This window comes from Vigna angularis, chromosome 11, assembly GCF_016808095.1.
Source record: "Vigna angularis cultivar LongXiaoDou No.4 chromosome 11, ASM1680809v1, whole genome shotgun sequence".
Taxonomy (NCBI): domain Eukaryota; kingdom Viridiplantae; phylum Streptophyta; class Magnoliopsida; order Fabales; family Fabaceae; genus Vigna; species Vigna angularis.
In genome coordinates, this window is record NC_068980.1 from 26,403,997 (window position 1) to 26,426,533 (window position 22,537).

The 22,537-nt window shown below is 34.7% G+C and overlaps 4 protein-coding genes across 5 annotated transcripts; 2 read left to right on the forward strand and 2 right to left on the reverse strand.

The window, feature by feature from the left end:
* Positions 1-2,153: 2,153 nt before the first annotated feature.
* On the forward strand, positions 2,154-2,738 carry LOC108333233 (putative calcium-binding protein CML19). The gene has a single exon (XM_017568620.2). The coding sequence runs from the start codon at positions 2,277-2,279 to the stop codon at positions 2,709-2,711; it is 435 nt and encodes a 144-aa protein (XP_017424109.1). The 5' UTR covers positions 2,154-2,276; the 3' UTR covers positions 2,712-2,738.
* Positions 2,736-4,064, reverse strand: LOC108333232 (uncharacterized). The gene is given in 2 exon segments (XM_017568618.2): positions 2,736-3,626; positions 3,628-4,064. Coding segments are annotated over 2 exon segments (984 nt in total). The 3' UTR covers positions 2,736-3,079.
* A 1,211-nt stretch (positions 4,065-5,275) lies between these two features.
* On the forward strand, positions 5,276-8,515 carry LOC108334498 (uncharacterized). Of its 2 annotated transcripts, none has more exons than XM_017570376.2 (5): positions 5,276-6,172; positions 6,256-6,338; positions 6,465-6,576; positions 6,769-6,821; positions 7,859-8,515. In XM_017570376.2, exons 1-5 carry the CDS (start codon positions 5,422-5,424, stop codon positions 8,024-8,026), a joined length of 1,167 nt encoding a protein of 388 aa, XP_017425865.1. In that variant the 5' UTR covers positions 5,276-5,421; the 3' UTR covers positions 8,027-8,515. The 2 variants fall into 2 exon arrangements, with proteins under 2 accessions (XP_017425865.1, XP_052726602.1); XM_052870642.1 differs by lacking the exon at positions 7,859-8,515 and adding an exon at positions 7,355-7,612.
* Positions 8,516-11,470: 2,955 nt separating this feature from the next.
* On the reverse strand, positions 11,471-12,045 carry LOC108333346 (putative calcium-binding protein CML19). The gene has a single exon (XM_017568761.2). It carries the CDS (start codon positions 11,930-11,932, stop codon positions 11,498-11,500), a length of 435 nt encoding a protein of 144 aa, XP_017424250.1. The 5' UTR covers positions 11,933-12,045; the 3' UTR covers positions 11,471-11,497.
* Between the last annotated feature and the right edge of the window lie 10,492 nt (positions 12,046-22,537).

The window sequence follows — 22,537 nt, forward strand, 5'->3', positions numbered from 1 at the left end:
TGAATGTTCGTTGGATTGTATGAAGCATGACTATGTGATGATTGATTATTTGACATGTGGAAATATCTGAGTTAATGTCTGAGTATGTGAAATGGGATATAGTTGTGAGTATGAAATTATAAAGTATTATGTTGAGAAATGAATTTGAACATGTGTGAATACCAAATAATAAATTCCCTATGCTATTGAACGTTCGGTATTTCTTATAAATTCTTTTGAGAGTGAATTCTTTCATTTGGAAAGAGTTGCATTTGAGAACGAGCGCCTTCTTGTAATAGTACTATGTTTGAGCATTCGGCCAAACATAGATTCACTTGCATGTCACGTGAGAAAATGAAAACCTTGTAAACAGATATTTTGCATATTTACTTATTCTTCAATAATGTCCCCCAATGTGTTTATTCCTATGATTTTAAATTGTTTCTATTTTCACTTATTGATAAGTCTCAGTTCTCACTCCCATAATGAGTGGCGTTCGGTCTTACACCGAACGCTCATAAACCTTTTAATTTAGTTATCCTGATGAAACCGCGTTCGTCCAAACTAGGTAGAAATTCCGTTACTGTGTTCGGTTATTGACTGGCACTTAGTCTTGATATATATATATATATATATATATATATATATATATATATATATATATATATATATATATATATATATATATATATATATATATATATATATATATATATATATGAATTTTACTACATCGATTCTTCAAAGGACGTGGCACGTATACCTTCGCTGTCTCCAACCTAGAGTCTTCCGTACTTTCTGTATTCTTCCAATGTTGACTTTAGTTCACGAGAGTCAGTTCATTTAACTGATTCAGGTTATAAGTAACGTTTGTTACCTATTTTATAGTTGAGCTCGATTTCTTCTTAAACTCTGGAAGTAACCCTTCAGTTTTATTTTATTCTGGAATGAGAGATTTCCCCGATCTCGTTCGTCCTCGTTCTAAAGAGGGCTGAACGTTCGTTATTTGACGTTCTTCGAAAGTGTGATAAAAACGATATTAACGTAAGAAATTATGAACGAGCGTTCTGGGGAGGAACGACTCATGAATGAATATTTGAAAGTTGTAAGGTATGATTGTGGCAATGCTAAGCTGTCGATTCATCCTGATGTTCCGTGAGTACTCGCCCTCACGTAGAGGGGGTATGTCATGTGTGGGAACGGCAGGAGGTCCTAGTCCTTAGGGTCACTTTGGACAGATAGGGCTAACCTCGGGTGGCAGCTGTTGAGAGTATCCCAGTTACTACATCACCCGGGTGCACGAACGTCGTAGCTACACAGATGTCATACAGTCCTGACGGTCGGTCTAGTAGTAGGCCTTGCCTTAAGTGTATTGTTAATCTCATATGTGTGTTGGTGTATGAATTGTATGTTTGAAAATGAATTAAATTATATAAGCTTACCCTGTGTTTCCTTGTGTTGTTTTATTGTACGTCCGTCTTGTCGTTGCAATGATCATCCGTGTGGATGTGAGCAGATGGAAGCGCGCTACTTGAAGAGGCGCTGGAAGAAGAAGCTTTGGAGGACGAGAACCTTGTAGAGGTGGAAGTGAAGGCCGAACAGTAGGACATTCGGTTGTAGTTGTAGTTTAGTATGAAGTGACCGTTCGGTCACTTCCTTTTCTTTTTGTAATTTGACCGTTCGGTAATAGGATTTTTGTAAGCCGTTCGGTCATGTTTTCCCTTTCAACTTGTACAGTTTACTTTTGTTGAACCTATGTAAGGCCGTTCGGCCAGAACCGTGCTTTTGTTTAATTATAAGACTAATTTGAATTATCATTAAGTGTAATTAATTCTATTATATGGTTTTACTGTATTTTTGGGATGTTATTGTGGGTATGTGACATCCGGGTACTGACGAGGATGGGGAGTAACGCCGGTGCAGGGATTTCAGGTTTTAAAGTGTAAATATTTTACCAAGAGAATTCAGGTAAGCCTTCGTGTTACATACACTAAATGATTTTATAGAATAATGTTAGATAGGTTCGCAGCAAACTCGTGTGAAAGTTACAAAATTGACTTTCTTTTGTACTGATATATATAGTTGGTAATAAAGCGGTACAAACACGCCATTCATTATTCGTTTGGCATCGTATTCTCCAATGACGCTGTGTTTTGGGCGCGTTAAAGCCCTTTTCCTCTCTCCTTCCTATCTTTCTATATATATTGAGATCCCATAGGAAACATATGAAAATCAGCATCAATTTACATAATCAGATAATCTATCTTGTGTTTGAGAGGTGTTGTTGATCGAGTAGGATGAAAATGGCTAAGAGAGATTATGAGCGTGTGATGAAGTATTTCGATGAAGATGGGGATGGTAAGATATCTCCATGGGAGCTGAGGAAGAAGCTGGGGATGATGGAGGGTGAAGAGTCAGTGATGAAAGATGTGGAATTGTTGGTTGAGGAATTGGATTCTGATGGAGATGGGTTTGTGAGTTTGGAGGATTTGGTGAAGCTAATGGAAGAAGCAGAAGAAGAAGAGAAGATGAGAGATTTGGAAGATGCTTTTGAAATGTACAATGACTCTCAAATGTTAGGCTTTATAACTCCCAACAGCTTGCAAACCATGCTTTCTAGGTTAGGTGAATCCAAATCCATTCACCAATGCAAATCTATGATTCATCACTTTGATTTGAATGGTGATGGTCTCCTCAGCTTTCATGAGTTTACAGTCATGATGATGCACTGATTTATTCATATCTTTCTACACACTCCATTCATTATTCTTTGCCTTAATTATGTAACAAATACATTCATGTTAATACAAAGCAAGTAACTTATTTATGTTTTATAATCAATCCAGAGAGTTCCACTCAGGAGATAAATTCTTCCACCACCTTCATATTTTTCTTCCTGCTCGTTAATATAAAGAAAGTTAATACAAAATTTGGTATTATAAGAAAGTTTATCCACTGACGTGTAATTGGTGAGATTAACATGAATGTTTATATTAGGTTAAAACAACTAAATTTAACGTTACCTAAACTAGTTCAATTCAATCAACTGCAGAGAATTCAGAATACTCATGCAATTGCTGAATTATTCAGCTTATAAAGTTCACTTATTTAGAGGAACCACAAGAGCAATCACTTTCTGACTGTGCAAAGGACAGTTTCTTGTGAGAATGAAAAATGTTGAATTTGTCAGCTGGCAACAACCACTGAGGTTTATAGTGGTTAGGCTAAGAAGAAACACAGATAACTTGCTGATACATTGATCACTTAAGAAATCAACTTTCCGAAGATCCAAGCATTGAACAGATTGGCATTTGGATAACACATACGAGATTCCTGAAAATGTACAATTGCAACAGTCTTGGAGGATAAGCTTCTTTAGCAGAAGACCTGCACCTTCTGCAACCGCAAAGAGAAACTCATCCGAGATAACAGAATTGGACAAATCAATATCAGTTAACCTTTTCAAAGTCCTGAATGAATCGATCAAATTCAAGTCAATGGGGGTGAGTGTTAAACCAGGTCCATGTATTCTTTTCTTTTCAATGTTAAAGGCAATGGAGCTCAAACCGGGTCTGAGGCGGATCGCAGAGGCAATGCCTGTTTGAGTGATCTTAAAACAGATGAAGAATGAAATCTCTTCCAATGACACAGTTTTGGCAAAGAGAGAACAATGATTTATCAGTGATCAAATGATTACCAGAGATATTAATCTTGCGAAGATTCTCAAGCATAGAAGACAGCCTTAGAACCCCAAAATCAGATGCTTGAGAATTCAATGGGAAGCTTATGTCAAGCTTATCAAGCAATGGGAAACAATAAGCTATGATTACCAGATGACTATCACGAAGCGAGCCAATGTTTGAGCAGATCAGAACCGTCAATTTTTTCTTGTTTGAGCCAAGTTCTCGCAAGCCATCAACAGGAAATGTTCTCTGGTTGGATAGATTAATCAAATCAAGCTCCAACCCAGATTGTGAAATTTGACGAAGCAAGCCTTCACGGTGGCCATTCAAATGACGATGACCAAGGCCAAGGAATCTGAAGACTGATTCCCAACATTCTTCAGGAAAATCTTTCACAGTCATGTTTTGCACTCTATCTATGAAGCACAAGAACAAGATTAAGATGGAGGAATGGTTCAAGTGATCATGAAGTCAGATATGATTGATCAGAGGTTATTTATTTAGCAAGTTTTGGAGGTGTTAAAAAGTGGTGAGGATTTGGTAATCAAGGTGACGAAAGGAAGCTCTTGATTCAAAAAGAAGGGTCCTTTGTTACAACACATTTGTTATCATATTATAGCTAGGAGATATGATTGTTAGACTCACATTTGTTCATGATACTCATCTATTTCTCTTGTTAGATTTTTGCCTCAATTGTTTGTCATCAAGCGATATTAGATAGGTTCTCCTATATAATATTTTTAGAGAAGTTCACTATTAATTTCAACTTCATGATTCTTTTGATTTTAGTAATTAGGGAACCTTTATTGGATAGTCTAAGATGACTACTAGGTTCACAACAATAAAATTTTCTCGTGTGACGAATAATATCATTTTGCATTGTTTTAATAGAACAACTTATTGATAGTATGAAAATGTTAGATCTTTTAAAATTTTAATGTATTTATTCTTTATATCTCTTTATTAATGATGTTTAATTATATTTGGTTAGATATTAAAGTTTATTTTTTCAAAATATGTTTGCATTTTCTAAATATAAATAATTTTATTTAAATTAGTTATGTCAAGGTAGGTTATATATCATAAAATAACTATTTTATTTGTCAAATTTGGCAGTAACGTTTTAATATAAATATGTAAACTATTTTCATATATTAAAAAAAAGGTTTAATAGGTTCGGAGGTCCTTATATTTGTGGGTTTGTTTCAATTGGGTCCTCCAATTTTGAAAGTGATCAATTTGGTCCCTACATGTGGCATGTTGAGGCATCCTTTTATTTGCAGGTAACACAGTTTTATTTGAAGGATGCTTCAACATACCACATGTTTAAAAAGTTAATGACATCCATTACATTTAATGGAAAGGGTATTATTAACTCAATTTTGTTAAATTAGGGACCAAATTGATACTTTCAAAATTGGAGAAACAATTGAAACGAATCCACAAATATAGGACCTCCGATCCTATTAAACCTAAAAAAAATTCTCTATGTAATATTTCACATTTCATCCCATATTTATCATACATTTTTTAATTAAACTACGTAATATACAACGAGAATTTTCTTTTATAAAAACTAAAATAGACATTCATATATATTATCCAGTTTTGCTTATCACTTTGTTTTCCATTGTATTATCTTAGGTTATTGCAGAAGAATAAGTTATCTAGTCCTATTCCGACTGAGATAGGAAAGCTTTTAGAGCTTCAAACCCTTGACCTCTTTGGTAACCAACTAGATCTAGTGCAATCTTCTGCCATGGCCCTTCTTCTCCGTCTCAATCGTCGGAGGGCAACCAGCTCTCGCACCCTGTTCTTCTCTACTTCGAATTCTGATTCTAACTCCGGCTCCAACTCTCCCTTCTCTTCCCATTTCAGAGATGTCAGGGAACGTCTCAAACAACCCTCTTCCCCTTCCTCAAACCCTCGCTCCCAACCACCCTCCGCAAACGAGATCCGAAAAAACCTCAGCGAGTTTCGTGCCAAGACCGCTCCACCTCCGCCCGGTAACCCGTCGCAGCAGCAACAACAATTCTCGTTCCAGCAAATCTACCAGCGCCACAACGTGCAGGGGAATCCCCCTAGATTGGGAGAATCGTCCTCCCCCAGCATGCAATTCATTCGCGAGAACCTGCGGAACTTGTCTGCTGCCCAAACCCCGGTGTCGCAGGGTCGTCCTGGGATGATCGGTGGCACGAATGCCTTGCCGCAGGGCATTTTCGGAAAAGAGATGAGGAAAGAGGGTACGAAGTCAACGACGATGTTTTCGGCGGGGTTCTTGAAGACTTACAACGTGGAGGATTTGGGGAAGAAATTGAGGATGCTGAGGCCAGAGGGAAAGGAAAAGGGTTGGTTTTCAGTGAGGGAGTTGAGTGAGAGGTTGGTGAGGTTGAGGAAGATGGAGGAGGAGCAAGCCCGTTCCAATACCCGTGATTCTACTATTAACATAATAAGGGGATGTCTCGCTGAGATTAATGAAGAGCAAAATCTTGCCAAGAAGAAAGCTTCATGTCAGTAACTACTTTAACAAAATCTTCTTCTTGTCGTTTTTTTAACCTGGTTGATTAACTGTTTTTATGTATGTGTTTTCCAGTACAGGGACATAGCATATTGAACCATTTGAGTGGGGCTCCAACCTTCTCTCTGGAACCTCCTATACCCCATCTTGTTGAAAAGGTAATTATTGTTACATTTTACATGTTTTGCTTTTATTAGTTTGTGTCAACCTTCGTTTCATTCTATCCACAACCTGTTATAGTGTTTTTGTTTTGATGTCCTAATATTGGCACTGTTTATTTCCAGTACTTTCATCCGGATAACATGTCCTCCTCTGAGAAGATGAAAATTGAGCTTGCCAAGGTTAGGGATGAGTTTAAAATGTCGGAGTCGGACTGCGGTTCTGCGCGTGTTCAAAGTAAGGGGAATTGCTCATTACTGATTTGTGATGTCTTTGTTTGATGAAAAAGATCTTGAAGGAAGGGATTACTTTTGCTTTGCTTGTTTATTTGCTATATTGGTCTTCGTGAAAATTGAGGTTGCTGATCCTTATGAGAATGTTGATAGGCACTTGTTAGGGAATTAATACTGTCCGTTTGATGTTATGCAGTTGCACAACTTACAACTAAGATTAAGCATCTATCAGCAGTCCTACACAAGAAGGTGAGTTGTCCCTTCGTATTCCATTTCTTTTTAATATACTCTTGTGTTTGTGACCAGTGACTAGAAGACTCTTCATTAGAAAATTTGTAGAAGTTGTTATCTGTGGTTCTATATACATTATTAACGGGCATTGTTGCTTAATTTATGGAGGACATTTTAATTGTGGCATCTACTTGCAAATCTAGTTTGAAATTCAAGGAATTCCTCCAATTTCTTTTGTTAGTGTTCTGTGTTCATAGAATGTAAGATTTGTTTTTTTTTAAAAAAAAAACTGATTTAAAATTTTATTCCAACTGTATGATTAATTGAATGTTTTCTTTATTAGGAAGGAGCAGATTTTTGAAAACTCATCATAAAGTCCAGGACTTTTATTTTAATACACTCTACTATGCAATGAGAGAGCCATATGATCTTATAGTACTGTTACACAGAAAAACACACCAATCATTGAAGACGTTAGTTGGTTGTTCTGTTATTTAGTTAGAACTTTGACTTGCATTATAATTATTTACTAACAAGTGATTTAACTCTAGTTTGCCTGGCATGGAGCATTACACTTTCAGTAGCAGATGATTTAAGACTGAGATTAGCTGGCTTCCCTGCCATTTTTTTTAGATATTCAGAGTTGTAGTTTCATCTATGCGAGTGTTTCAGTTGTTTAACATAGGAGACAATTTGATTTTAGCTTTATTTGATTTCTAGAGAAGGTCAAATATACTGAACGTTGTTATAACTTTTCTTAATAAAATCTTGGATATGGCTGTAGACAGGATTTTTGGATTGGTGACTGTACTCTCATTGTGTTTTTTGTTTCATCTTTCTGTTGTTTATGTCAGTTGACCAGCCTATGGTATATATTATGGAAGTTATTACCCTTTATAACCAGTTCATATTTACTTTGTGAACGTAACTAATCAGATTTATTCCATGCAATGTGACCCTGTCATTTTAATAAAAGGTCCATTTAATCCGATGTAAATATAGAGTAGTATATATATATACTCTTTTCTGACTCTATTCATTCCATGGTTCTTTAGGATGTTCATTCTCGTAAAGGATTGGTAGCAATGGTTCAGAGGAGAAAAAGATTACTGAAATACCTCAGAAGAACTGATTGGGATTCCTATTGCTTTGTTATCTCTAAGCTGGGTCTTCGTGATAATCCTGATCATAGCTATAGATCTCGAACTAGTATGGCAACTTAGGGTTGCATATCTGGTGGTCAGATTAGATGAAAGAAACCCCAACATGAACATATTGGAAAGAAAACCAGCCGCACGATGAAAAGTCGGCTGGGTTGTGCATTTTTATTGGGGTCAATCAGGTGTGAACCAAACTGTTCAAGAGGCTGAATCATTGGTTTTCAGGTCTGGTTTTTACACTACAATCCTCGCATCAATTACTGATGCAATTTCTTATTCCAGTTTTTTTGTGAGGAGATTAATATTCTGATCAGCCCCTTCAATTATTTTATGCCAGCCTTGGGTGGATTTTTGTTTTGTACAATAGTGGCAATAAGCTTTGGACCTATAATTTTGTGCACACTACTCAAAGTCACCTACCATAACCTAGAACCTTTGGGTGCTAAAGTATTATTTTGACCACTCACAACTTGTCTCTTATTTACTTGCAATTCCTTAAGTGTGAAACATTATCACATTTATGAGATGTAACCCGTTTAGGGGCCTTTACTATCTCGATCTCATCCGTATAGTGGTGATCGAATCACCACCAGAGAGCGATTTTGAACTGTATTGAATGAATTGTGATGAAGTGAGTCATACCTTTTAAATTTTTACATTAATTTTTTTATGAACCATAATAAGTTAAATTTACAATGACAGAATAATTATTCTATAATTTAAAAGCTTAGTCACACCAACTGCATCTTAACTGGAGTGGAATAATAAAATATAATAGATCATGATCTACTTTTTTATATTTTATTATTATTATTTGTACAAATATAAATTAGTAAAACAGTTTTGGTTGCACTCCACTATTCTCTATTCCATTATCAACTACCTATTTAAAATTAAACATACAGTAAGAGCCCAAGTTGTTGGAGCCAAGTTTCGTATCTTTACATAATTTTTGGAAAACGTTTCTTTAATAACCAATTTTTGCCAACTTTTTTATAATGCCACGTGGCACATAATGATTGGTCATTTTGAATTTTTTTTAAAAAGATATACCACAGTTGCTCTTACTCTCTCCACCATTGCTCTCATGGGTCTCTCCACTGAAATTCTCTTTCTCGTTCCTTCTTTCCCCATCGTTGTCGAAGTTGGTTCAATAAGAACGGTTCTTGCTCTTTTCTTTCTCCATTTCCTTCCTTCGTGCTCTCTCTTTTTCTCTCCTTTCATTAGAGCTATTTTTCCCTTCTCTCCCTCTTAGTGATTTTGACCTCCCCTAATGTGTCAAGCTTGGTAGCACATGAGAAAGTGCAAAGAGAACAAGTGATGCACGACTTAGGATTATTATAGGTTTTCAATTTATGTTAATTACATGTGTAGAGATTGTCATTGTATGAGTCTTGTACAGGTTTTAGTATACAAAAAATTATTATTATAGATGTTGGATAATATGTACTTATCTGATATTATATGAATAAAATTTCAATTTTGATATATTTTGTCTGTGTTTTTGGGTGACATTTTTCACTTTTTCGGATGGATGATTGAGTTTATTAGTCATGGGTGGTGTTTACTTAACCAATGAACAACATAAGTCATTCAATTGTTGAGAAAAATGCCTATTTAGGTAGTTTGCACCAAGTTAGATGAAGTCCATGACTATTGGTGCCCATGTCATGCTCTCGTAATCGATTACAGGAGTCTTGTAATCGATTACCAGAGACTTGGGGGACAATTATACACAAAGTTCAACATGACTCCCTAATTGGAACAACAATACTCCCCGTGATAGTTTTTGTTCTGCTTTTCTTAAATTTTTCCATTTTTTGAGATGGGTGAGTGAGTTCAATGTTATTGGGTATGTTCCCTGCACCAATGATGATGTTAGGCCATTTATTTCTTCAAAAAAAATGTTCATTAAGGTGGTTTTCTCCAACTGAGATTAGGTGCATGACTATTGTTGTAACACCCCTTCTCGGAGTGTCACAGGAAATTCTTTTATTTTTTTAATTAAGAAACATGTCATCTAATGTTGTTACATTGTACAAATTTTAAAAGGAAATTTCAATAAGTAATAGATATGTAAACAAGAGGGAAAGATATACGTATAAGATAACCGACTGTCAACTTTGACCTTTACCGACTGTTTTAATTATAACTTTTCTCACAGACCTCCAAATGATGTGATTCTTTTTTTTATTAGAAACTAGACTCAAAAATCTTTCTAACTACTAATTTGTAATTTTTGGACATCTGAGTATATCCTTAAAGTTAACGTTTTACATATTCCTGTCAACTCTGACATTTGTTGGTTGTTTTACTCTTAACTTTCTCCACTGAACTCCAAATGAATTGATTATTTCTTTTTGTTGGAATATAGACTCAAAGAGCTTTCAAATTACTACTAACTCATAATTTTTAGATCACTGTACTAGGTACAGTTAATTTCCCAAAAACAACATTTTTGTAAGCTTCCTAAATGGTCATAGACTTCACCTACCTTGGTTCAAACACCTATATGGATTGTTTCGTCCCCAATTGAGTAGGTAAAATTGTGTTTTGATATACTTGACACCATCAGTAATAAGAAACATGGGATATCCATGAAAAAATTGAAAAAAATCACCCATAGGAAGAGATTTCATTCTTCATCTGTTTTAAGATCACTCAAACAGGCATTGCCTCTGCGATCCGCCTCAGACCCGGTTTGAGCTCCATTGCCTTTAACATTGAAAAGAAAAGAATACATGGACCTGGTTTAACACTCACCCCCATTGACTTGAATTTGATCGATTCATTCAGGACTTTGAAAAGGTTAACTGATATTGATTTGTCCAATTCTGTTATCTCGGATGAGTTTCTCTTTGCGGTTGCAGAAGGTGCAGGTCTTCTGCTAAAGAAGCTTATCCTCCAAGACTGTTGCAATTGTACATTTTCAGGAATCTCGTATGTGTTATCCAAATGCCAATCTGTTCAATGCTTGGATCTTCGGAAAGTTGATTTCTTAAGTGATCAATGTATCAGCAAGTTATCTGTGTTTCTTCTTAGCCTAACCACTATAAACCTCAGTGGTTGTTGCCAGCTGACAAATTCAACATTTTTCATTCTCACAAGAAACTGTCCTTTGCACAGTCAGAAAGTGATTGCTCTTGTGGTTCCTCTAAATAAGTGAACTTTATAAGCTGAATAATTCAGCAATTGCATGAGTATTCTGAATTCTCTGCAGTTGATTGAATTGAACTAGTTTAGGTAACGTTAAATTTAGTTGTTTTAACCTAATATAAACATTCATGTTAATCTCACCAATTACACGTCAGTGGATAAACTTTCTTATAATACCAAATTTTGTATTAACTTTCTTTATATTAACGAGCAGGAAGAAAAATATGAAGGTGGTGGAAGAATTTATCTCCTGAGTGGAACTCTCTGGATTGATTATAAAACATAAATAAGTTACTTGCTTTGTATTAACATGAATGTATTTGTTACATAATTAAGGCAAAGAATAATGAATGGAGTGTGTAGAAAGATATGAATAAATCAGTGCATCATCATGACTGTAAACTCATGAAAGCTGAGGAGACCATCACCATTCAAATCAAAGTGATGAATCATAGATTTGCATTGGTGAATGGATTTGGATTCACCTAACCTAGAAAGCATGGTTTGCAAGCTGTTGGGAGTTATAAAGCCTAACATTTGAGAGTCATTGTACATTTCAAAAGCATCTTCCAAATCTCTCATCTTCTCTTCTTCTTCTGCTTCTTCCATTAGCTTCACCAAATCCTCCAAACTCACAAACCCATCTCCATCAGAATCCAATTCCTCAACCAACAATTCCACATCTTTCATCACTGACTCTTCACCCTCCATCATCCCCAGCTTCTTCCTCAGCTCCCATGGAGATATCTTACCATCCCCATCTTCATCGAAATACTTCATCACACGCTCATAATCTCTCTTAGCCATTTTCATCCTACTCGATCAACAACACCTCTCAAACACAAGATAGATTATCTGATTATGTAAATTGATGCTGATTTTCATATGTTTCCTATGGGATCTCAATATATATAGAAAGATAGGAAGGAGAGAGGAAAAGGGCTTTAACGCGCCCAAAACACAGCGTCATTGGAGAATACGATGCCAAACGAATAATGAATGGCGTGTTTGTACCGCTTTATTACCAACTATATATATCAGTACAAAAGAAAGTCAATTTTGTAACTTTCACACGAGTTTGCTGCGAACCTATCTAACATTATTCTATAAAATCATTTAGTGTATGTAACACGAAGGCTTACCTGAATTCTCTTGGTAAAATATTTACACTTTAAAAACACAAATAAATTCCAATAAGAAAATGTTAAAATATTTATCTTTTAAATTTAAGTTACATTAATGAAATTCATTTTAATTTTATATGTAATTTACAATACATTTCTGTTTTAAACCATATTTCTTTATTTTAAAATATATATCATTATTATTTTTTAAATTTAATTCAGTTTCAAATTCATCATAGATTACCGTATTTTAAATTAAGTTTATATTAAATATTTTTGGTCTATGGTATTAAAAGATTATACTTTTTAATTCATCCCATACTGTTTAATTAAATAATAAAAGGTCGTTTTGATAGAAATTAGTATAATGATTATTTTGTACATATTTTGAAAAATGTGAGTTAATTTATATTTGTTTTTAATCATAAATATTGATTTTATAAAAAGCTATTCAAAATTATTTTTTAGTTGCAATAATACTTTAGATATATAATTTCATTATTTTAAAAAGTTAAACATATAATATAGGTTGAGTTTGTTTAAACTTAAAAATAAAATAATTTAATTATTTTTCTAAGTACAAAAATTACTTATATTCGGACACAATTATAAAATCATACTTTCTTTAAATTATTAAAGTTTTTATAAATTTATTTTGATAAACTATTTAAAAAATATTATATGTAAAATAAACTTTTAATTTATCTTTTGTTTTCACATCTAAAATATAATAAGAACTTTTGAATTTAAAAAGAAATGTTTTTTTTTTCAAATGAATCATGATAAAAAAAATCAAATAAGTTATTGTTTTTATAAAACAATTCTAATATAACAAATATTTTCGTATTTCAAAATTATATACAAATACACACAATTGTATAAAATTAAAAAAAAAAACTAGATATTATTACAATATATGAAATATACCGATTAGAGTTAAAGGTCACTTATGGGCAGTTAGCAGGTATATTAGCAGGTATTAATGGGTCAGATTATCTCACGCTTTACAAATATTCGATATTAATAATTGATTATTGGATTTGATTGCCTAAAAATATATTGCATTAATGGTTAATCAATGGGCTTGGCTGTCACAAGCCCTAAAAATATACTATTGATGTCCAGGTAAAGACATCTTTTTCTATCCTAATAAAATAGAGAATTCTTTATAAAACATATTTGACTATCTTTTTCTATCATAATAAAAATTGAGACTTCTTTATGAAACATATCTGACTTGAGCGTCGGAGTGTATTCTGCAGGTCAACAACCCATCAGAGCGGATTGTGTTCTTGAAGAAAATTGAACGATCGGAGCAGAGGAAAGCAAGGAAGGACGACCGACCCTCGGACCAATTCAACCAAAACATTTGGCGCCCACCGTGGGGCCGAACGACATCCCCATGAAACCATGAGGAACCAGACGCGCGCTCGATCTCGACATCGTTATTTCAGATCAATACCAGGTTTTGCAAAGTAAGAGCAAAAAAGTCCATATTAATTTCTAAAGGCATGTCTTTTGTTTTAAGAACTCTCAGGTGATCATTAGAGGTTTACGAGGCAAAAAATTAAATGCTTCCACATAAAAATAAAATTATAAAATTTGAAGCATTTCTTTTATTTTGTTTAACACATATTTTTGTGAGTAAAAATATCTTGTACAGGAAGGTTTAGTTCCTTCCCACTAGGTCAGTTGGACCACCTACGTTCAACCTTGTCAGGTTCAAATGACTTTTCATTATAAAAAATAAATTATAAGATGTTGAAGCAATTACTTTATTTTGTTTAACGCATATTTTTGTGAGTAAAAATATCCTGTGCACAAGAAGGTTCGGTCCCTTCCCACTTGGTCAGTTGAACCCCCTACGTTTAGCCTTGTCAGGTTCTAATGGCTTTTCATTGTAAAAATAAATTATAAAATATTGAAGATTAATGAATGTTGTAATGGTTCTCAACTTTTTGTTGCACCTTTGAAATCTAATTAAATTGAATGTGAGAAAAGTTTTGAAATTGGCAGCTTCGGGATTCTTGCTTAGTCAAGGGAGTGTCGACGAACAATTCAGCTAAAGCAATGCAACACTTTCAACACAAGCACATCATAACACGGATTCCTCATTTTTGGCCACCAAACGTTCAATCAAAGACAGAACGGTCTCACCTGCCTGGCCATCCGGTTTCATAACCTAAACTATTTTTTATATTAGTTGGCTGCATTTTTCTTATCATTCAAATTTGAATTGTTATTTTCTCTTCAGTACAAATGACAGGACCCTGCATACAAATCACTCGGTCAACCACAACACAGTGCTCGGTGATTCTAAACGAATTCACCTCAACCTAGGGCAAAAGGAGCTTCAAAAGTGAACTCCTAGATTGTGCCGCTCGATGATTCTAAAACGAATTCACCTCAACCCAAGGCGGAAGGAGCTTCAAAAGAGAACTCCTAGATTGCGCCGCTCAATGATTCTAAAACGAATTCACCTCAACCCAGGGCGGAAGGAGCTTCAAAAGCGAACTCCTAGATTATGCCGCTCGGTGATTCTAAAACGAACTCACCTCAACCCAGGGCAGAAGTGGGGTAGAAATTGGCTTGCAATCTTGCATGTTGAAGCGTCGCAAGATCTTCAATAAATAGTTCTTCTGTGAAAGCCCAATCTTCCTATCTTTTCTATCTCAGTGAATTTGCATCCCTAAAATCTTGTTTGTCGGTCCCAAGTCATTCTTATCAAACTCCCTAGCCAATTGTGCCTTCAGTTCTTGGATTAGAGCTTTGTTGGGGCCTACCACCAACATGTCATCCACATACAACAATAAATGATAAAATCATTTTCTTTAAACTTATTGTAATAAGTACAATGGTCTGAACTTAGTCTGTTGTATTTGAGGCTAATGATGAAGGAATCAAATCTTTTATACCAACACCTTGGCGCCTGCTTTAAACCGTATAGAGATTTGTTCAACCTGCAAACCAAGTTTTCTTGTTTTTCAAAGCCTTCTGGTTAGAGCATATATATATTTCCTCTTCAAGTTCTCCATGAAGGAAAGCAGACTTTACATTCAATTGCTCTAGATGTAAATCAAATGCAGCATACATTGCAAGGACAATTTTGATCGTTGTTAGTCTAACAACTAGGGAGAAAATCTCGTTAAAATCAATGCCTTCTTTCTGAGCATATCCTTTAACTACCAATCTTGCACGATATCTTTCCCCTTGATCATTGCCATCTTTCTTGATCTTATAAACCCATTTGCAACCAATGGCTTTTCAACCCTTTGGAAGTTCCACAAGATTCCATGTCTTGTTTCTATGAAGAGCTTCAATTTCTTCTTGCATAGCAGCCATCCATAGTGAAGCTTCTGAACCACTCATGGCCTCTTGAAAAATTGAAGGTTCTCCTTCTTCACTTAGGAGACAATACGCATCATGACTTGTCATCACATATTGTGAATGCCAAGATGGTTTGACTCTTTCTCTTGTTGTTCGTCAGAGTTCTCCATCACCAACCTCATTTGGCTCATGTTCTTCTTGCTCCTCTTTTGAATCGGAAGAATTTTTCGAAGGCTTCTTCTTTATCTATACTATAACCTTGTCCTTCTTCTCGCTGTCATTTGTCTGCTTACTTTGCAGTTCATTTTCTGCAAAGACTACATCTCTGTTAACAATAACTTTGTGGGCAGTAGGATCCCACAAGCGATACCCCTTTACATTGTCAGCATAACCCAAGAATATGCATTTTCTGGATTTTGGATCCAATTTTGTTCTTTCTTGGGAGTTGTACATCACGTACATAGGACAACCAAATATACATAAGGATGAATAATTAGCTGCTTTGCCATTCCACATCTCCATTGGAGTTTTCAGCTCAATTACTGTTGATGGTGACCTATTTATCAAGTAACAAGCAATTTTAACTGCTTCTGCCCAAAAGGATTTAGCTACACCTGCAGTTTGCAACATAGCTCGTGTTCTTTCTAGAAGAGTTTTGTTCATCCGCTCTACTACACCATTTTGCTGTGGTGTGTGTGGTACTGAAAATTGTCTTACAATACCTTCTTTCTTGCAGAATTCTTGAAAATCTTCATCTACATATTCTCCTTCGTTATCTGTTCTCAAGCACTTAATTCTTTTTCCAGTTTCAAGTTCTACTTGTGCTTTGAATTCCTTGAACTAGGCAAACACATCAGACTTCTTCTTGATAGGATACACCCATAATCTCCTAGAGTAATCATCAATAAATGATACAAAGTATTTTGCTCCTCCGAGGGATAGTTCCGGTGATTCCCACACATCAAAATGGATCAAGTCCAATATATGTTTACTTTTGGTAGTCGTTCTAGCAAACTTCAACCTATGTTGCTTGCTTGTCACATAATGCTCGCAGAAAGGTGAATCAACCTTTTTGAGCCCGGGTATGAGATTACATTCCGCAATAATTTGCAATCCTCGTTCTGACATATGCCCAAGTCTACGATGCCACATTAGTATTGTTTCTTCTTGACTTGTCGATGCAATCGTTGCATTAGCTCCTTGCACAGTATCTCCCATAAGCACATATAAGTTTGCCATGATTTTCTTTGCTTTCATGACTACCAAATTTCCCCTCACTGCCTTCAAGATCCTTCCTTCAATATGGATCTTACATCCAAGGTCATCTAGTTGTCCTATAGACAATATATTCTTTTTCAAGTCTTTCACATGTCTTACCCCTTGAATTGTGCGAACGGTACCATCATAGATATTTATTTTGATTGTACCAATTCCAGCAATCTCCAATGCATGGTCATTTCCCATGAATACAGATCCACCTGAGATAGGCTCATAAGTGTGAAACCAGTCCCGGTGTGGAGTCATGTGCCACGTTGCTCCTGAATCCATTATCCATCTATCATGAAATTTCTTTTCACCATTAGAATTGATTGCTGCTTCACTTACGAGGATTTCTCCGTCTTCTGCGGTATTTGCAACACAACCTTGTGAGGTTGATGCTTCATTTTTCCTCTTCCAACACTCTTTCTTTGTGTGCCCTTTCTTGCCACAATAGTAGCATTTGTATTTGAAATTCTTCTTACTTTGTGAGTTTGACCTGTCATTATTTTTACTCCCACTAGAGCCACGTTCCATTGATCTTCCTCTTGTCATCGTCAATGCTTCTGCTTGTTTTGAAGTTTCCACTTTATCCACTTTGTTTTTCCGCCTGGATTCTTCTTCAAGAATAGTTCCGGCAACATCCTCAAAGTATAGACGCCCTTCAATATTATTATTCGTAACGTTGATGATGAGCTGGTCATAAGAGTCTGGTAAGCTTTAAAGTAGAAGCTCTACACGCTCATTTTCAACTATGTTGAAATCTGTTGCTGATAATTGGGCAAACAAGGTGTTGAGGTGGTTGATATGGTCTGTCACCGAAGTGGACTCACTCATTCGAAGAGTATAGAGTTTTCTTTTCAAAAATATTATTGTGTGAAGAGACTTCACCTCATATAATTTGATGAGGGCATCCCAAATCTCCTTTGCTGTATTTTTCTCCGCCACGCTAGATAATACTGAGTCTGCCATTGCCAGGTGCAAATTTGCGATAGCGTTGTTGTCAATTTCTTTCCACTTCTGATTCGTCATTTCTACGGGTTTTTCTTCAATTTCATCTATGCAATTGTCTTTCTCATAATTGCCTTCATCTTTAATTTCCATAACGAGAAATTATTCCCGTTAAACTTCTCTATCTCGTATTTTGTTGTCATGGTTTTTAGAACCGGCTTATGCACTTCTCACTATGAATAGTATTGTCTACTAGAACAACACAAGTAGACCGTGAAGTAAAGCACCAAGAAGTTCCCAAGAAAGAGAGGTGGGTCACAAACAGACACTCTTAAGTACCAAGTCTTTCCTAGCCAGAACTTTCCCAGACAACACTTTCACACTACCAAACGTTTCCAATAATAACTCTTTTCTGATGCGGAAGATCGGATTAAACCGCAACCACATAGCAATAGCAGCAGAATACAAATCAATAGCTTTGATACCACTATTGGGTATCAGTCATATAACACAAGCACTCACAACAGAAAATAAAGATGAGAAAATATCGACTAGGCAAATAAATGGAAATTTTATATTGAGAGGAGAAATTACAATACTTTCTTCTATACTCAAAGAATTTCTCAATTGCTTAAAAGCAAGAGAAAGATAGAAGGAAGAGAAGAGAATGGGATGAGGAAAGGGGGAACCTTAACCTCTCTTTTATAACCAAAGGAGGAAGTCCCTTACAATGTTTTACTAGATGTGGGACTTCTCCTTCACAGGATACAATATAAAAAGTGTTATAACAATAAAACTGTAATAAATTAGAAAACTTTTCTATACCGATTGGACATTGAACCGCTATAGAAAATGACGCATTGACAAAGCTGTAACAAATTGCAAAACTTTTCTACACTAGTTAGACCTAGAATTAGTATAAAAAATAACTTTTTATACTGGTTAGTTACTATAATCGGCATAGAATGTTTAATTTTCTTCTTCCAGACTTTTGTGTTTCATCATTCGCCTCTACACTTCTTATCTACACTTTTGTGTCACGGTCTTTACCTTTGCTTCTCCTCCCATTCGCCTTCACCTCTACCTCTCCTTCCATCGTTCTCAACTTTGCCTCCCCTTTCATCGTCAAAGTTCGTGTTGTCATCATTGTCCTCTAATGCCACTGTTGCGTTGGTGCCATTGTAAAACATTCTTTCCACAAAAAGACATGCAAAAGTTATATATATACTTCAACATATAATTTTGTTTGTCATGGGAGAAATATTACACATGTCATCTGTTGTTATAGATATTTTATATAACTTTTATAAAATTTTAGAAGTAAATATTTTATAATTTATTTTAGAAACAAAACACAGTTTTTTAATTGTTTGAAGACGACAAATATTTTTAATCCATATAAAAATTTTCATTTTGTAAATTATGTAATTTGGAAGTAAAAATGACTTTCCAACAATACAACCTTGGATTAATTTATAAATGCAATAGAAAAGGTATAAAAGTTACACAATCCATAAGCTAAAAAGTAATTTTAGATTGTGCCGTCTAAAAGTAAAACGGACTTTTACAAGTTAAAAGGAGTTAAAAATTCGAACTTATACAATAATTCTTGTTCGAATGTATTATAAAGGACTTGATGCACTTGTCAATACATCACACAACAAATAAATCTTTTAAAACTTGATAACGTGTGACATTGGAGATTTCGAAATTTAAGTTAATCATAAAAATCATAATTCAAGTTTATTCCATCGTGTTTTTCGCGTCGCTACGTATAAAAATATTATTGTTCCAAATTAGACCTAGTTAATTTAGTATCTGCGTGACAAAATTACTTACAAAAATATAAAGAAAAATCACAAATTAACACAAATGAGTTAATATTTTTAATAAAATATTAATAGAAATTATAAATTCTATTTCACTTTTTAAAAATGAAAACTCAATTGAAACCAATCAAAATCAAATAACCTAATTAAAGTTTTTGAATAAATACGAAAACCAATCTAAAATTTAAACCAAAAATTAAAATATATATATCATACAAAAGAATACAAGACACTGTTAAGTGTAAAATATAACCTTGAAAGCAAATCTACAGATGAATTTTTAACAAGAAAATCAGAAAAGACAATTTTCTTCCCATCAGGCTTTTATATTTACTTCACTTTTGAAATATAAAAAGAATTTATGGGATAGATTATAATTTTAGTCTCTCTTTAATTTTTGCGACTATGCAGAAATTTTATCTCAAAAGTAATACAATGTTTTAAAGATAGGTAAAACCAATACATTGGGATTGATTTCCGTGAGTTGAGTTAGAAAATTTCAAACATCGGTTTTACAGCACAAACAATGGGTCGAACGAGAAAATCTGAATAGGAGAGAAAAACAATAATCTAATCTTAGATTCTTTAACCATATAAATAGTACAACAACTCTTCTCTTTTTCATCAAAAAACAAAAACACCTTCCACACTTGTTTCTTTCATATTCTCTTTTTCTCTACACTTTCAAGTCATGGCATCTCAATCATTCTCCGTCAATTTCTTCCTCGTTGCTCTCATGGCAGCTCTTTTCTTTGCCGTGGCCTCCGCCGAAGAATTGTCTCCGGCGCCGGCACCGGGACCCGATGCTGGAGATGCTGGATCTCTTTCTAGCTCTATGGCCATAATTGGAGCTTCCATTGTGCTTTCAATGTTTGCCATATTCAAGCACTAATTTGATATTACGGGAATGATGATTGTGAGATGAGTTGATCCATGTTTTATGGAAAGAAAAGAGACAAAAGAGAGAGATTCGAGTGAATCATTTATTGTAGGTGTTTCTGAGAAACAAGAGGGATTTTTATACCCAATTTCTACCATTCATTATTTCAATTTCAATGAGTATTAATACATATTCCCATTGATTCATTATTGCTCTTCCTTTTTTCCAATATATATAAGAGTTAATGATGTAATTAGAAAAGGGTAGGATGTCAACAAAGTAAAACCTAAGGACCCACTTAAACATTACAAAATAATTCAAAATTTTAATTAATGAATAAATTAATTGAGATAATCATTTTTCTTTATAATTATTTCGAATGAATATATAAATGAATAAATTTTAATTAATGAATATATAAAAGTTCACTTCTTTATAATTATTTCGAATGTAGATCTAGATCAATGTCTAATTTTTTTATGATAGTTCAAATGATTTCATTATTGTTTTTTTTCCTAATTTGTAATGATTGTTCCTTTTATATTGTTTGGATGACATCAAATACTCTGATGGTAAGGTCAATTCAAATTTGACAATTCAGATATTAAATTTGTAATAAATACAAATATTTATTTTCTTACTTCACTTCAAATTTATATTTAAAAAAAATCGAAATGAACCTTTGATTAACAACCATCTAACTTATGGTAATTATACTTTATTTTAAATTGCATAATATTAAAGTCAATCTCTTTGTAAACTAATCTTTTAGTTTCATTTATAATTATATGGTTACAAGAATTTGTTCGGAAGATGTATTACTAATAATTGATTTATCTTGTTCATGATTAAAGAAAGATGCATACTGTAACATCCTAAAAATACAGCAATAAACTATATATTAGAATATTCACATTAATAATAATCCAGAATCAGTCTTACACTAGAGTCGAGCGTACGCTCATGGTCGAACGGCCTTACACAAGGAGTTACAAATTAAAGCCGTACAAGATAAGCTACCCTGACTGAACGGTTTACAAAAGAAAAATACCGAACGGTCATTCTTAACGATAGGGAAGGTGATCGAACGACCACCTCATTAACTAGACAAAGGACCGAATGTTCTACTATTCTATCTTTGCTTCAACTTCTTCCAACGCCTCTTCCAGCCGCTCCTTCAACAGCGCGTCTCCATCTGTTCACATCCACACGGATGATCATTGCAATGACAAGACGGACGTACAAGGACGAGACAACACAATAAAACACAGGGTAAGCTTATGTAATTTAATTCAAGAAAATAACATACGTTTATCAATTCAAACACATCAAGTACATTTCAACATATTTATACAAACAATGCCTACTACTAGACTGACCGTCCGGACTGTATGAATTCTGTGTAGCTACGACGTTCGTGCACCCGAGTGATGTAGTAACTGGAATTCTCATCAGCTGCCACCCGAGGTTAGTCTGTTCCGTCCAAAGTACCCCTAAGGACTAGGACCTCCTGCCGTTCCCACACATGATCTACCCTCCTCTACGTGAGGACGAGTACTCACGGAACATCAGGATGAACCGCCAACCAAGCATTTCCACAGTCATACTTTACAAATTCCAATATTCATCCAAGAGTCGTTCCTCCCCGGAACGCTCGTTCAACTTCACATCATTTCATTCATATCACATTCTCTTCTTATTTCATTCTTAATCATTCTTAATTCCATCTTTCATTACCAATCACTTTAGTTTCATCTTTCATTATCCATTATTTCAATTTCCTCTTTGACCAAAAGTTTGTAAAAGGCACTAAATACCGAACGTTAATCCTCACTCAGAACGAGGACAAACACTGGAGACGAAACAGATATGTCTCCAGTTCCAGAACAGAATAAGACCGAGAGGTTTACTGTCAGTTTGAGAGAGAAACCGAATGTAATAGATATCGCAAGGAACGAATGAACTGGACGTTCATTACAAAGTAAATCAATTATATGAACTGACTCTTGATAACTCTGACCGAACGCTGAAAAGACCTCGCCAAAGGCTA